Below are 15,705 nucleotides of genomic sequence, written 5' to 3'. Positions count from 1 at the left end.
CAGATTGTAAACAATTAATAAATTAGCTTCTGAAAAATTGATGACAACCATCAATTGATAACACTATTAAACAAGAAATGACTTTTATTATTTTTTCCTAAAATAAAGCTATATTTCAGTTTGATAAAATCATGTGTGTAAAAAAAAAATGTTCATGAAGAATTTTATTTGGTTCTTTTTTTTTTTTTTCAAATGAAGAATATGTATTTGAGTTATTACAGTATCAGTTCTGGATATTGTACAATAGTATTTTAAATTTACCTGTAGTGTATAGGTATTCATTTTATTTAAAAGAACATACTTTAAATGTATTTATTCAAGTACATTAGTGATTGAGGAGTGTTGATGAACCAAATACAGTCCTCAATCACTGCTTTTCAAAAGAATCAAAATTACTTTTCCTTATTGACTGTACAAACTTTCCATTCAAAATCAACATACAGTAGCCCCTCGTTATATTGCGGCTCAATATTTCGCTCATTCGGATACATAGCTTTTTTTTTCTGTCTCCCAAAATATTAAAACGTAAAAAAAAAAAAATCCCTTGCTTTAAGCTTGAAATCATTCATGAAAATATATGGTATAACTCAGAAAAGGTCTTTCTCTTCTTTATTTTGTCAATGAACAATTTAAAAATACTTCTATTCTTCTGAATTGGATGGAAAAGCTGTGGCAACTCTTGCCATCCAAATGTACATACAGGCCAGTGGCGTAGCCAGGCCCCCCCCCCCCCCCCCCCCCCGAAATTTTCGTTATCAACATAGTAATATTTCATGTAAAAATTATTTTTTTAACCAACTTTTTCGTGGCGAAAAAGTTGGTTTAAAAAAAATTGTATGACAGCAGTGGTGTAGACAAGGGGGGGGGGATGCAAAAAAAAAAAACACTAATACCAGACACGAACAAAGTACATTATGTTTTAAGTCAAGGAGAGAGGAGGCCAATTATTCCCACCTAAAATCCTCTCTCCCGAATCTCCGAGAAACCAAGGCTAGAATGGGGCAAAATTTAAAGTGTTATTACGCCTTTGATATCACCGCTTCATGTTGCCTGAGCTATCCGTACTGGATCTTGTCGGATGACTCGTTGACCCCCCGTGTCTAATGATGGGGATTCTTAATCGGTCTGGCTTGGCATACTACCAGCCGAGTTTAGAAGGGCCCTAAAGTGGATTCTTCAGTCTTCTATTGTAAACAACGGGACCCTTTATGCAATGTATGCTCCAGGAATGACAGCGTCTAAATTGATAATGGCCCAGTTTTACTGCCCAGTTATCTGTCAGATAGCTTCTCTGCGCCACCCGCACTCTGTCCTCGAGCTGGACAATACTAAACAGATTGCACTAATCACCAGACCACAATACGGACCCTGCCCCTGACACGGAAGTGCTTTCGGCTCTAATGAAAGCGCAAATTACCCAAATCGACAACAACTTGTCACAGAAATCCATTGACACTTTCCCTTGAAGATTGATGCCTAATAAAACTTCCAAATTGTTCCTTCTTGGCTCGGTCTTTTTGACCTGAAGCATCTGCAAAAAGTATCCAGTGGAGAGGGATCTTTTTTCATAAAACATTAGTTTAATCACTTTACAATAACGGAAGGGAGAAATTTATTTGGATGCAGTGGGATAAGAATCAGTCCGTTTTCGGTTTTCTACCCAAACACAAGTTTTATTTTTGCTTCCGCTGTATGTTAAAGTTCTCTTTCAGTTCAGAAGGAAAAAGCTGCACGAAGAGAAATTTTTGATCGATTTTAGAAATAAATGAGGTAAATTATCCTGCAATATTTTATGAACTGCTAACTTTTTATTTCATATTTCATTGCTGTTATTCTTTAAAAAGAAGGGGTTAGGGGGAATTTGGTTTCAAGAAAAAATCATATGTTAAATTTCGAGAGGAGATTTATTGTTTTAGCTACTTTTACATTGAAAAATGCATATCCCATCAAGATTGTCACGAATAGAACATTTTGTACTTATGCTTGAGGATAAGGAAAAAGATTCTTTAATTTAAAAAAAAAAAACGACCGTTTATAATTATTGAGCTTTTTATTTATTTGTTTATTTTGAATTTAATTATTTTATGATATTTCATTCTTCAGAATGAGAGTTTGGTTTTGTCCCTCTAAGTTCACAATTTTTGTACTCCTTATTTGCAAATAATCGACGAAATGACTTTTTTTTTTTAAGTATTGTTTTAACAATTAACTAATTTTGCTACTGCCGATACCGCATTATTCGAAATTTATATAAACTAAAAAATATATATATATAATAAGTAAAAAAAATTGGTTGATTGACACAAAATTTATTTTCTGGCAGATGTGAAGCCATACAATAGTTTAACGTACCAAAAATGAAAATTAGGTTTAGCTAATAATTCTAGTTAGCTTTACTGTTCAATAATTGAATTACCTTTCAGATTTAAAAACAAATAGAATTTTTTTTTTTTTACAAAACCATACGACAATTCAAATAAAAATGAATAGAGCTGCACATTTGACCAAACAGTTATTTTTTTTTACTCGGGAAGTGGAGTGAGAAAACTTCAGACAAAACAATGTAGTGACGAACAAAAGAATTCATTAACGTATTACATAATATTTATAATTCAGTTTAATGTGAGTTTCTTTTCCCTAAATTTTATTTAAATACGTCTAAATATTTTTCTTAAGCATCATAAAATTCTTCGAAATATATTTTACCAATTCTACACTAACAGCAAAGTAATTAACGGTACATAATAGCTCCTGTTCTGTTTATTTTAGTTTTTAAACAAATATTATTTTACGTAGCTTCCTTCTTCATCAGCTCTCTTCTAACTTATGAGATAATTAAAAAGATTAGTTTCTTTAGATTTCAATTTAGATATCAAATCTTAAGTTTTCTTTAGATCTCTTACGGGATTCTAAGAATAATTATTAAAAAAAAAAAATTGAACTGCTGAATGAAGCCTTGTCGATATTTCCTTAGTAAACTGAACTATTTAATTTTGATCCGAATCTTGTTTCAACTGATGAAGGGTACATACTAATCATGAATAAAGTTTTTATTTAATACTTGATGAAAATGATTTTAAACAATTTTATGGAACACACACTATATGTTTTCCCAAATGTCCATATTCTTCTTTTAATACTGGCCACTCTTCCCATCTCTACGGCAGCAGTAGAAAGGACATTTTCAACCCTTAAAAGAGTAAAAACCTATCTAAGGAGCACTATTGGTGAAGAACGTCTAAATGGACTTGCTCTGATGTCAATACGCAGAAAACTCCAAATTTCAGATGAAGAAATAGTGGAAGAATTTTTAAAAAATAAGAGACGACTAAATTTTTAATGCAAGATAATTTTTATGTACTTTTAAATAGCTAATTAACATTATGGTAAATACATTTCATGATTTTTGAATATAAATTAAAAACATTTACATTTTTTAGCATATTACTGGTGCATTATTCTTGATGTTATTTATCATCGAAAATATCCAGCACCACAAATGTGGGTGCAATTAATTTTTATTGATTTTTAATGAATTATTAGTAATAATTTATAATGCGCATAATGCATGATGAAATCTATTTTTAATAACGTAATTCGTGATTAAATGAAAAATAGTTAATTTGGTAGTACATTGATAAAATCGCCTGCCCCCCCCCCCCCCGAATCAGAATCCTGGCTACGCCACTGATACAGGCAGTATATTTTAGTTTAATATATAGTTTGCAAATTGCTTTATGTTTTCTTTTGTATTGATACTAAGACCTTTACAATGAGTAAGAGACAGCAGGCAGGTGTCATACTGGTCCAAGTAGAAAAGAACATACACCCTGTCTGACTACCTGTTAGCACAGAAAAGATTTGCTTGGTTGCACAAATCAGGATTTGCATCAAAGAAAGGAAGAATGCTCTGGGGAGAAAAAGGTTTCTGAAAACAATCTGGTTACTTTTACTTTTCATATCCTTTCTGCTGCAATTTGAAGGGATTCGAAAGTCTATTGGGAATAAGAGGGTATTGGAATGGTCACTCTTATCACACTGTAGCTAATAAAGATAATTCGCCATTTCATATTGGAGCTGAAAATTTACTTAAATTTAAAACTTGTATAAGTTTCAACTAGTTGACCCGTGCAGAACTCCACACTGTGCTTCAAATCCTTTCACATGGCATTTCGCTCTTTAAAACATTCAGAGAAAGAACATTATGAAGAAGAATCGAAAAAAGTTAACGGATTAAAGTAAACGGAAAAAAGTAAACACACAAAAGAAGGCATGTAATTTGAAGACATCGGCAACAAAACCTCATTAAATAAAACGTTGTGATAATGTGATCATCGCTCACCTTTTGGCTGTACGTATTTTCAATGCAAACATAAATAATATCAAAAGTAACTGAGTGACTCGAGAAAAAGCAGTAATTGTGCTTGTGAAAAAACGGGTTGTGTCAAATACAGTCCTGTCTATGTGAGCATCTGACGGGGAAAAAAAGAGATATTTATTAGCACAGATTTGAATTGGTGCCATTCTGATTAACAGCATGACACTCCAACCAACCGAGCAGTTGCGCCTTTGCTTTTGAATGCTATTCATTGAAGCAACGTGTAATGAAAAATAGCAAAAAAGCTTTTTACCAAAAAAAAAGACCATGCATCTATGTTTTGTCATTAGCCAGCATGATACGATTTAAAATTATTCGTAAAACATGGAATTTGATTAAGGAATGCGGAAGATCTTACGTAGCGATTGAAACAAACATTTTAGAGAAATAATAAATTAGATTGAAAATAAGTGTTTTATTTTTTGAAAAATGATACAATTTCGCATAGCAGGCTGCTTTAACTGTTACGGCTTGAATGACAGCGCATGTTTTTCTTTTAATCGAACATTTAAAATTCAAAACCAAAACCAGTTGAACTGAGTCTATTTTTTAAGTGTAATTTTCCTAACGTAAGCAAAATGCATCGCCCTCCCCCCCAAAGGCAGAGGAGAAGAAAATGATTTCTTATTAATGAAGTTGATAATAATTTTAATGTTTTACATCGTATTCGAATAAATAGTTAAAGGTTTACTGGTGTAATTTCAATTTCGCATAGTAGTATTTTTTTCATTTATACAAAAGATCCAACTCTGTTATGAGAAAAATATACATTTCAGCATACAATGAAAAAGTTTTAATGCGCAAAAAGGATTGATTCCCTTGAGAACTGAATTTTTAAACCTAATACTTTTTTATGCATACATTATGCTTAGTGGTCTGAATGGAGTCACAGATTTAAAGAAAAAGAAAGAGCACCCTTCGATTAATAGTCAACTAATCTGAATAATAACTGTAGCCTGCATAAAGGAGTCGAAATGCTAAGTAGCATTCCCGTGGTATTTATTTTATTGCCTTATGTGTGTTATCTGTTGTATGTTATGAGTACATGTAATGCGTAATATTATTCTGAATTAGCGATAATGTCGGACAGCCAGGGCGTGCCCGAAGTTCAGCTAATTTATAACCGAACGCTCATTCAAACAACAAAGTCCAGTGCTTTTAAGCTTTATTAAAAAAAACAGGTTAAATGTAATTTTTTTTTGCCAAGAGCGACGCAAAAAATTGGAAAATTGTATTAAAATTTTGCTTTAAAAAAAATCTGCACAAGAACTACAGGTTGCATCAAGGTTTGGCTACATGAAGGGGCGTTTTCGAAAAATTGGTTTTTAGACCGGCCCGATAAGTTTTAAAATGAGGGGAAATTTCTTCAAGAAATAAGAAAGATCTCGTATTCCGACAGAAAAATAATCCACAGAAATAATATGTATGATTGAAATTGAGACTAATGTATAATTTTTACTGAAATAATTGTCTTCTGGAAAATTATTTAAGTTTTTTCAGAAGTAGGTTTTTCAAATATTGAACTTTTCTTAGCAAATTAAAGTATTAGCTATTTCAATACTACAGAATGTTATAACTTTATCATTCATTTTATTTCTAGATTATTCTAGAGAGTGAGAAATCTATTATTGACAAAATAATTGACAATGGGTCACAGCGTGCTGGGGAACTTGATTTGAAAGATGTAAAAGGTACTTTTATGATTCTATTATCTTAAAATATTGATTATATACAAACATAAAAAGCTTTTGATGCATGCATATATTTATATTAAACCTTTTGATTACATGGCATTTAAATATAGGTTTATAAAAATATGCTTTGAAAGATTATATGCTACTAGCAGATGGCCAGATGCCGAAAACGGGGAATAAACAATCAGTAAAGGCTACACTAGCCTGCAAATTAAAAAAATTTGTTTGTTGCTTAATGTTTTAAAAGTTTATTATAATTTTGATGTGCTGAATCCGAATTTTCAATCCGTTTTTTTCCTATCAAGTCAGGTTTTCTTGCAAAATCATTTTACATGTTTTGTATTGTTGCATGAATTCCATTAGAAAAGTATTCTATGGTTGATAAGTATTTAAAAAACCTCAACACCTCAGTACCTGCGACCAATGTGGTGTGGTGCACCATCTTGATAGTAGATATATGCTTTTTGCCTTACAAAAATTTTCTTTGGAAAGATTTTTGATACTAGTTTTCTCTTTTTTTTTAGAAATTGAAATTCGATGGTGGGTATATTGAACCTCATTTGTAAGTAACATTAATTGTTGTTGAAAAAAGTTATATGTGCTGCATCATTTGGCATTTAATTCTTCAGTATTCACAGTAATATGCTTTTGCAGTACCGAAATCCCCCCTGATGATAACTTTTAGTACTTTTTTTTTAATTTAACAAATAAAAATCCAGTGATCTACTATGTAGGCCATGAAATTTTGCAGTGTTTCATCTAAAACTTACTCACTAGAGAGCTCTGAATACATAACTATAAAATAACATGAGACTGTCATGTTATTTTATAGCTACCTTGTATATTGCATGTATTTTATTGCTACTGTTATTTTGTGAGCATATCATTCAAGTACAACTGTGCATCTTCTCTTTCTCTGATATTATATTTCTGGATCAGTAAACACATTTTTTCTTCCATATCTGCTGATCTTAATTTTTATTACCATGGAATCTTTTGTATATTGATTTGATGTGAAAAAAAAAAAGTCTTTGTTGGGAAATGAAACTTGCTGAGTATCATTTCTCAAGAGTCTTATATGAAATTATAAGAGAATTAAAAATAAGACAATTAAGTTTGCCATAAATTGAGGCTGATTAAGAACTTTACGTTGACCCATTCTTGCATTCCCCCGAGCCAGTGGTTTCTTAACTTTTCTGTCCCATGGACCCTCTGCTCATTTTTTTTCTGATTTATGTGATCCCCCTCCACGGGGTCAGTCTTGAAAAAGTTGGCAGCAGTGATTGTGCTTTGGCAAAAATCTGGATTTTGCGATTCTTGATCCAGAAATTTCTGGATATCCATGATGATTTATATGCATCCATGATGGTTTGCTTCACCATTCCTATTTGGAGTTTATCTTGTCGCAGGGAATTACAATAAGTGCAGCAATGATGTAATTTTGCTTTCTTTTAACCAGGAGAAGAGATATTGATACGACACAAGATTTGTTTTTGTTTGTTAGAGCGGAAAATGGAAAGAAAGTCATACATAACAGGTTTTCATTAACCAAAGAGCTGCTCAGTGATGATATTTTCAAATTGCTTTGAAGTTTCTCACACAAGGGAAAAAAGCTGATCATTTCAAGTAAAAATTTTGTCTTACTCGTTAGCAGATGCAAAGGGGAGTGAGTTCAAATGTAGTATTTGTCAACTGCAGGTTGCAATGTGAACAAGTGTTGCCACTTGTCCCTACTCCAGGATTTAAGCAGGTTCATTGCTTTGATTTGTTAAATGGTACACTAAACCTTTTTTGTCTCCTTATCAGCAAATTTATTTGAAAAATATGTTTAAATTTAAAGAAGGTAGAAAAGAGATCAAAGTTTGGGGGACAAAAGGCATTGAGATACACCCATTACTTTGAACTGATTTCATGCCAAATTTCACCAAAATTGGTCCCCATGAGAACACAAACAAACAAGCTTTCTTCCACTTGGAATTAACTAATAAAGATAGTCAGCAGTTCAAATTTCAGTAATAATTCTACTTTTAAAAGACATTAATTTGTCAAAACATGTCTGACAATGCTAAGCCGTTACTATTATAGTTTTTTGGACTTTGGAATGGGGTCTCAATCACTTTTGAGTCATATAGGGTAATGTATTTATATTTGAACTCCAAAGAAGTGAAACCGAGGCTAAAATTTTACCTCAACTGTTCTAAGTCAGTCAGGTGAAAGCATAGTGTAAAAAGAGAGAGAAATAATGAAATAAAGTTTAAAACAAAACTTAAAGACATATTTCCCATGAATTAATTTTCATTTAAAATTTTACTTGATTCTGCAACATTCCTTAACGAGGCTGCTACTTATATGTATCTTGCAAATGTTTACAAGTTGTGGACACATAGTAATTAAATAAAATTTAATTACTATGTAACTTGTTAACTTATATACTTATTAAATTGAGTATTATGTTAACACTTTGATGAAAGTTAGCCAATGACTTACTTCCATAGTATTGTCTGCTGGACCTGTAGTTAAATATGATGCATCCCCAATTTATTTTTTTATTGAAATGGATGCCTTAAAGACTCAATGGACCCCTAGGGGTCCGTATGGACCACTTTAGAAACTACTGCTCCAAACCATGGGAGGTATTATGAATTTTGTCGGTTGTTATGAATGATAAAATCAAATAGACACCAACTGATCAAATTTCCATTCATCACACCTGACGGGTCTGTCATTTAGAGGGTCAGGAGGTACAATTCCTACACTGATTTTCTGCTTAACTATTTGAGAACATTGTGCTTCTAAACAATGTGTCGTACCACCTGGAGGAAGCATACGGAGAAAGCCTTGGCCTGCACCAGCTGTTGTGCTGATGAAGAAGAAGTGCTTCTAAACATATACTATAAAACACTTAAGTTATCTTAAAGATCAAGGTAAATTAGGAAGTTATCATACCTCCAAATTCTAAGAGGAAGAGAAGATAAATGTTATTCTCATAGGGAAACTGAATTTTTATTTTTCAAAAATAAATTTCTTAGTGAATTATAGCTTGAAAGCAATTGAATGTAGGCAAAGTAAAAATTTGTCAAACAAAATTTTGGAACTGAAATGTCTCATTAAAATGCGTTATTTGTACATAAAATTTTAAAATGTAAAGTGACACATTTTCCAACTAGACTTGCATGGTAAAAATCGGAACAGAAATAATGTTGAAAGAGAAATTGACAACTAGGAGAAAAAGAATCTAAGGTATGGGAAGTGTGGGAAAGATGGTCATTCTTATTTTGTGCTGAAAATACTTTTATGTTGATTAAAAGTTGTTTATTTTCAAATAGGGCTTTACCGTCGGGGCTTGATCTATTTAGATGTTCCTATAGAAGATGATGACTGCGTTTGTGGTAAGAATAAAGTTTTGTACTTCAAGAATATATTTTGTGGGGCATCGTGTTAAACTTATGTAAACTTGAAATTGATAAATTAAAAAAAAGTTTGTTTTTCATTTTTCAGACAGTTGTAAAGTACAGTAGAATCTCTCAATCAGGGAAACTAAGGGGATTGGACTTTTTGTCTCTTAGAGACAAATTATTAGAGATATCTCTTTTTGGTATAGGAATTGATGCATGCTGTGCACTTAACTCAGTATATTTCATAGAAAATGTGTGCTACTAACATCTAAGATTAAATTTTGAAAATTTTTCATATAAATAAAGTTTAGAATAATTCAAATGGAAAAATTGTTTGAATTGAAATTGGTTAAATTGAAATTGGTTAAATTGAATATTGAAATTAAAAATTTAAATTGTATTAAAATTTTAGCAGAGTCAACGTTTTGTAACTTATAGAAATCATTTTGAAGTAATTTGTTATGCGAATTTGTTTTATGTCATGTAGTTTACACTACAATACAATATTATTCAATGTGAATAACAGTGATTGCTTTTCAAGTTTTCTATTAAAAGTTTGTCATGGGTGGCTCACCATATGTTGGAGCTGAGCCCGTATGAATAAATTGTTAGAAAGAAAAAGGATTTTAAAATACATTTGGTTTTTTGCATGTTAATGTCAAGACAAACTGTTATTATGATTAAGGTGAAAAAACAACGTAAATAAAGCACAAATATTCGAGAAAAATGCTGCATTTTCTCGAATATTTGTGCTTTATTTACGTTGTTTTTTCACCTTAATCATATTGTAGCACAAAGCTTATATGATAGTGCTGCATTTTCTCGAATATTTGTGCTTTATTTACGTTGTTTTTTCACCTTAATCATATTGTAGCACAAAGCTTATATGATAATTGCTGCATTTTCTCGAATATTTGTGCTTTATTTACGTTGTTTTTTCACCTTAATCATATTGTATCACAAAGCTTATATGATAATTTTTCATTTAAACTGTTATTAGTTCTATATTTTTTATGCAATTATATATTAACTTTTGCAATTCGCCTATGATACTGTTCCTTAATGAGAGGCAAATGGATGGAGGTACCTATTCAAAGGGACTGGGATCAGAAATGAAGTTAACTTTGATATAGATCCTTAAATAGAAGTTTTCCTTATTCGGTGGGATACCTTTTAGAAGGTATTACTGTATAAGCGTTTATCTGCTGTGTAAAAAAAAAAAAAAACTGTAAGCTGACTCAAGTACTTTGGTATTATTGGTACTTAAAATATTTCTTAAATTATTCATGTGTACCTTGATATTACTTTAAGAAAAAACTTCTATTTGTTTTAGAAGCTATTTAAATAGTTTTTGATGGTGTCAAATGGAAAAAAATGTTCAATGTTTTATCAGTATTTAAAGAAAAATCTTTTGTATTGCTTAAAATATTCGACTTCTACGTATGTACAAATCTGATTCAAAAAGATAACTGCAATGAAGAACATATGAGTAAAGCATATGTATATATTTATCTTTTATTCAGAATTTTTTATCAGAAGTTTATTTAAGTACACTTAATGTGCTATTGTTGAATAGGGTGAGCTGCCAGTAATTGACCATTTAGTGGAAGTTTCCACTAATTTCATTTAGTTTCAGAGGTAAAATCCCAGGGAAGAAAATTGAAAATATTTTTTTTGCATAAATAAATGTATTTAAATTAACAATAATTAATCATATTTGTGTTTTTATTACACTATATTGCATATAGTACTATAATTCAAGTTATTTTCATTAATAGTTGAGAAAGGAGATTTTGCCAGTAACTGTCGTGTTACTAACCAATGTCAGTCAGTAATTGACCACTTTTTCTGCACAGAAAAAATCAAAATCTGTGCCATAAAAATCTGACCATATCTACATATGTATGTCCATTTAAAGGTCACTTCTGATTGACTGTTGGGGGGAGGACATCATCACACTTAAACTTAATGATGGGCATATGCCAGTGATTAACTATAAGGTTTGAGAAGTTGATAAATATTAACAAACTTGAAAAAATTAAAGACTTTCTCACCAAATTTTGTTCAAATAGGGTGATATCTCTTCAATTTCTTGCTAAGCTCATAGATTCCAAGCACATCTTATGCCATCACTTGTGAGTCACAGCAGGACTCGAATCTAGCTGCCATTGGTGCTACTATAACGGCGAAATATTATGTAATAATACTTAATAGTAGTAATACAGGTGAGCACCGTTTCGGTTTTAGCACCGAGCCCCCTCCTATAAACTTATCCTCTCTAATCTACACTATTCCAATTCAAAGCAATTCCCCTCCACAATTCAGACTCTAGTTTCAGACTTTGCTGACATACCTTCTCAAAAGTCCTGATAGCATCACCTCAGATTTATTACTAACAGCAGCATTATAGTCAAATTCTGGTTTGTATTTGCTCTGCTCTCATATTAATAGGTAGATGTACTACAATTTCTTTCTTTCTTTACTTATTTTATTTATTTATTTATTTATTTATTTATTTATTTATTTATTTATTTTTTTTGTTGATGAATATGAAACAAGTGTGAATGCTTTCAGACCTTAGAAGCAAAAAAAGGTCTGCATGTTTGATAAAATTGTCAGCAAAAATGCTTATTACTATTAAAACCTCATGAAATATATAACCAAGTTGTTGCTACAAAAAAAGGGGATACAGTAAAATCTCATTACAGCTAGTGCCGACACAGCAAAATGTGTTGTACTGAAATAAATGCTCAACTCTGTTTTAATTGCTACTACATTATTTGAATTCCATTAAAAAAAAAATCCTTTTGTAAGGAACAAAATATGGAGCTCCTTGAAGTTCATTGTAAAGGAATTTTACTGCACTGTTTTGACAAAAAGAATTGATTATTTCTCTACCACAACTGTTGTTAATGCATGGTCACTAAAACATTTTTATGTAGACAGTTCAATTCTCTGTATTAATCTTATTAATCTTGCAACTGCACAGTGGGCAGTAATTGTCTTGTTGATGAATTCATTTACTTGTATTTTGACTGCAAGCATTTTTTATTTTTTAAATATTTCTAAGTTTGTGTAATTGTGCATGTTCTTATGAGTCTTTCTGAAATAGATACTATATGTTACTACTATTACAACATAAATGTGTTTCTACCTTTCAAATTCTTGTAAGTAATTCAAAGGTTTTGCAGTAAATTGGGGTAATCAAATTACTGAATGTTATTTTCTAAAATAATTTAATTGGTACTGTAGTAGGTGCCGTTTAAGTTACTTATGAAAATGGGTATATTACTTATAATGTATGTTTCTCTTTCAGTTCCTCCTCTAGAAGGATTTGTGATGAACCGAGTTCTTGGAGATTATTTGGAAACACTTTTATACAAAATCTTTGTATCTATAGATGAACATACTACAGTAGCAGAGGTTTGTAAAATTGCAATAATGGTGACTTAATTAATTTCACTACATAAGGATTACTTCGAAATGTTTTCTGCATTGTTTGGCAGTAATAGTTGAGCAATTATGAGTTGCTTATTGTTTTCACTTGACCACAGAATGATGTCCCTTCCTTTGATTTTAGTTTTCTATGCTTACAATGCAGGCATCCATGTGCCTCAGAATCGAATTATTTATAAAAAAAAAACCTTCTCAACTTAGCTCAATCCTTTTTAGGCAAAAACAGTATCCAGCTCACAACATCCAGCATCCAGCCCCTGGCATTCATTTGAATTTTGACGTCTTGAATTCAAATTATGGTTGCGATAAAAGCTATTAGTAGAAAGAAGAAACCCAGTGAAATCCCTCTAATACGGACACTAATGGGACAATTTTTTTTTGTCAGCAATAGAGAGGTGTCCACAGGACAGGGGTTTAATATTGATATTTGCATTGGAAATTTTTAAATATAAACGAACATTTAAATGTCAAACCAAACTTTTCGGGGGGGGGGGGAGTTTGAATCCTAAGAACCCCCTCCTTGTATACGGCCCTGCAGAACATATTAAGAGTTTTGGTGGTTGATACATTATTTTACATGGAGGTATACATGGACACTATGGATTTACAAGAAGCGGACCAACAAATGGATGAAAAAAGAATATTTTCTTGAGGTTTTTGTTAAAAAGCCAGCAATGCACAGTTTTTGTACTTGCAGAGATGTGCCAGTGCACCAAACTGCGCCAATCACAAATACTGTGCCAAATTGCTTCGAAAGATTACCAAATGAACTTTTCAGTGCCAAATCAAGCAAACTTGCTCCCAAAAGTGCGGTTTTGCATTAGATATTGCAGACCCCTCTGCATATTTCTCAGTTTTTTCAAATTCAGCATAAAATTTAAGCATTTGAGCTATGCTTTACACTCTGCGAGTTAGTCCTGATTTTTTTACACCTTTCAAAATCCCATGGTATCTGTCCTTTAAAACTCAATTGTTTTGGTTCTCTATGTGCTTCGTAAGCTTTGATAACAGTAATTTTGTATTTACCATTATTTTCAATCATTTATGTGTTTTGTTTAGCAGTAGAGGACTTAAAAGAACTTATTTTTGCCACACCCACTCGAATGCAAGTTTCACAAATTCTGGCATTTTTTCCAAATTTTTAGCCTTTCTTAAAATCTTGCAATCATATCAGCTCTTTGAGTTATTGAATGTCATACCCTTACTATCTAGTTTTAAAAAAATATTTTTTGTTTTGGACTTTTTTTTTCCTCACATGTGGGGGAACCCAGAGTGGAACAGGATATTAAGTTTAAATCTAAATTAATATAGTCATAAAAAATCATTTCAAACACTGATCAAGTTACAATAGATTGTTTATTATGTTTAATTCAGTACCTTACAAGAAAAATACAGTTTATCTGGAAAAGTATTTCAAATATTTATGCAAATAAAAGTTTAATTTCCCATTCTGCCTTCAGTAATGAGGCAGAACAGGATTTGCCAATTATAATTGTAAAAGGATGAGAATTTTTATTTAATTGGCAACTAAGACTGTTCACAAATTTCCAATATTGATGCTCCCTAGAGATGAAAACAGTCGGAAAAAAACGGAAAATTTCCAAAAAAACGGAAAAAAAATTTTTTTTTCCGAAGGCGTTTTTTTACTCCAGAAAAATTGAAAAAATGATATTTTTCAATTTTTCAGGAAGTTTTAATTGAAATTTTCTGCAAAAAGTTGTTAGAAATTTTTTATACTTAAATTCTGATGCAATCCCCTTCCCCTTGTGTGTTAAAATACTGCATAACTTTGATAATGCTAGTTGTTGTATGATAATATAATTTGCATATAGATCAAAAAACGTTTAATTGTATACTTTTTGCAAAAAAGCTTAAACCAATATCCTTAGTGAAGAATTTATATTTTCCTTCTTCATAAAACAAACAAGCATAACTTTAATCACAGAACTATGTTTCTGCTGACTGCGAACCAAATGTACAGGGTGCAGCAAAAAAAACCTGGGCAAGCAATTTTCCATGAAACCTTATTAAAGACAAATAAATTAAAAAACACAAAAAATGTTGATATGAGAAGACTTTTATTAGCAATCAATAAATTTAATTGGTTTCAAACTGGTAGCCTTTTGCAGTAATACAGAGATGCAACTGCTTATTGAAATTTTCATTCAAGGGTCGCAAATCCTTTAATCAATTCTATTCTCTATAATGCAATTAGTTTAGAGAGTTCAAACATGTGTAATTTAGGGTAGACCTTTGACTCTAAAACAGGCCATACAGTGCAGTAAATGGGATTGAGGTCTAGAGAGTAGAGCGTCCACTCAAAAGATGATATCATGTCAAAAACAAGGCGCCTTGCACCACTATAGTCTTTTTGGCCTTATAAACTGGTGTGGAGTCAAATTGAAATGTCCAGTCTACATTGCTGTTCTGAAGTGCTCTTATGTCCACAGAAGTGCAACAGCTTCTAAAATGTCCTTCTGGTACACTTTTTAATTCATTTTATGACCCTCATCCACAAAAAAAAAAAAAAAAAAAAACAGATTTTTTGTCGTTTGTGCTGATTCCATCACATACAAAGCCTGACTTCAGATTTTGGCGATGTTTATCATTTTCTAAGGTGATTGGGGTGTCTACAGGCCAAATCCTGGGGGTTCTAGGGGTTATGAGCTGGTTGAACGTGGACTTGCAGCCCATCTCAAACATTTTTGTCATCTTTGGAGTCATACGAATCCCTGAACTTTTTGGAACTCGTAAAACTTCTGTTTGAGCCATTTTTCCCTTA

General features: G+C 31.7%; 1 protein-coding gene across 1 annotated transcript in view; it reads left to right on the top strand.

The window, feature by feature from the left end:
* Nucleotides 1-15,705, top strand: part of LOC129218316 (protein FAM91A1-like) — a 78,855-nt gene that overhangs the window by 23,113 nt on the left and 40,037 nt on the right. Inside the window, exons 7-9 of the mRNA XM_054852552.1 lie at nt 5,979-6,069; nt 9,399-9,461; nt 12,784-12,890. Coding sequence (XP_054708527.1) covers nt 5,979-6,069; nt 9,399-9,461; nt 12,784-12,890 — 261 coding nt within the window. The remainder of the gene's footprint in view (nt 1-5,978; nt 6,070-9,398; nt 9,462-12,783; nt 12,891-15,705) is intronic.

This window comes from Uloborus diversus, chromosome 3 (genome assembly GCF_026930045.1).
Source record: "Uloborus diversus isolate 005 chromosome 3, Udiv.v.3.1, whole genome shotgun sequence".
In the NCBI taxonomy this organism is placed as follows: domain Eukaryota; kingdom Metazoa; phylum Arthropoda; class Arachnida; order Araneae; family Uloboridae; genus Uloborus; species Uloborus diversus.
Note: the sequence above shows the minus strand (reverse complement) of the source record. Positions and strands in the feature narration are given on the sequence as shown.